This window comes from Merops nubicus, unplaced genomic scaffold (assembly GCF_000691845.1).
Source record: "Merops nubicus isolate BGI_N331 unplaced genomic scaffold, ASM69184v1 scaffold31444, whole genome shotgun sequence".
Taxonomy (NCBI): Eukaryota; Metazoa; Chordata; class Aves; order Coraciiformes; family Meropidae; genus Merops; species Merops nubicus.
In genome coordinates this window covers 1-540 of record NW_008602748.1, presented here as the reverse complement: position 1 = coordinate 540, position 540 = coordinate 1, and the positions used below count along the sequence as shown (strand labels likewise).

The 540-nt window shown below is 57.0% G+C and overlaps 1 protein-coding gene across 1 annotated transcript in view; it reads left to right on the top strand.

Moving 5' to 3' along the window:
* Window positions 1-128, top strand: part of LOC103771177 (WD repeat domain phosphoinositide-interacting protein 1-like) — a gene marked incomplete at its 5' end in the record, with an annotated part of 3,591 nt that extends 3,463 nt beyond the window's left edge. Inside the window, one exon of the mRNA XM_008938468.1 lies at window positions 17-128. Within this exon, the coding sequence (XP_008936716.1) occupies window positions 17-128 (112 nt within the window). The remainder of the gene's footprint in view (window positions 1-16) is intronic.
* Between the last annotated feature and the right edge of the window lie 412 nt (window positions 129-540).

The window sequence follows — 540 nt, the reverse complement described above, 5'->3', positions numbered from 1 at the left end:
ACTCTTTCCTCTTCAGGATTCAGAAGCTGCCTCGGCTGTTGGTGACTACGTCGGATGGACATCTTTATATCTATAACTTGGACCCCCAAGATGGAGGAGAGTGTGTCTTAATGAAGAAGCACAGGTAACTACCTCCAGACACATCTGATACAGAGGCTGAGCTTTTAAAAAACTAAGGGAGATTTCACCTGAAGGCACAAAACGGTGCTGCAGGAGCAGGAAGGTTAGAACTGACTTTGTGATTTTAGCTGCCTGACCCAGCAGATGTGGGTGGGAAGCACATCAGCAGGCAGGGACGTGGGGCAGAAGAAAGCAGAGATGTCTCAGAGCCCTGGGCAGCCGTGGGACATCTCAGCTGGGACAGCAGAGGTGGGCAGGCCGAGCCTTAGGAGACTCCTCCAGCAGCAAAACGCTGGCCACCGTGGTGGCAGGAGAGCAGAGCACCTTCTCCAGGGCTGAGTGGGTGCTGCGGAGCTGACCCTGGGGGTGGGAGGGGGTGGTGGGGCAGCTCCCCAGGCCGGGAGCTCCCGCGCCCAGCAG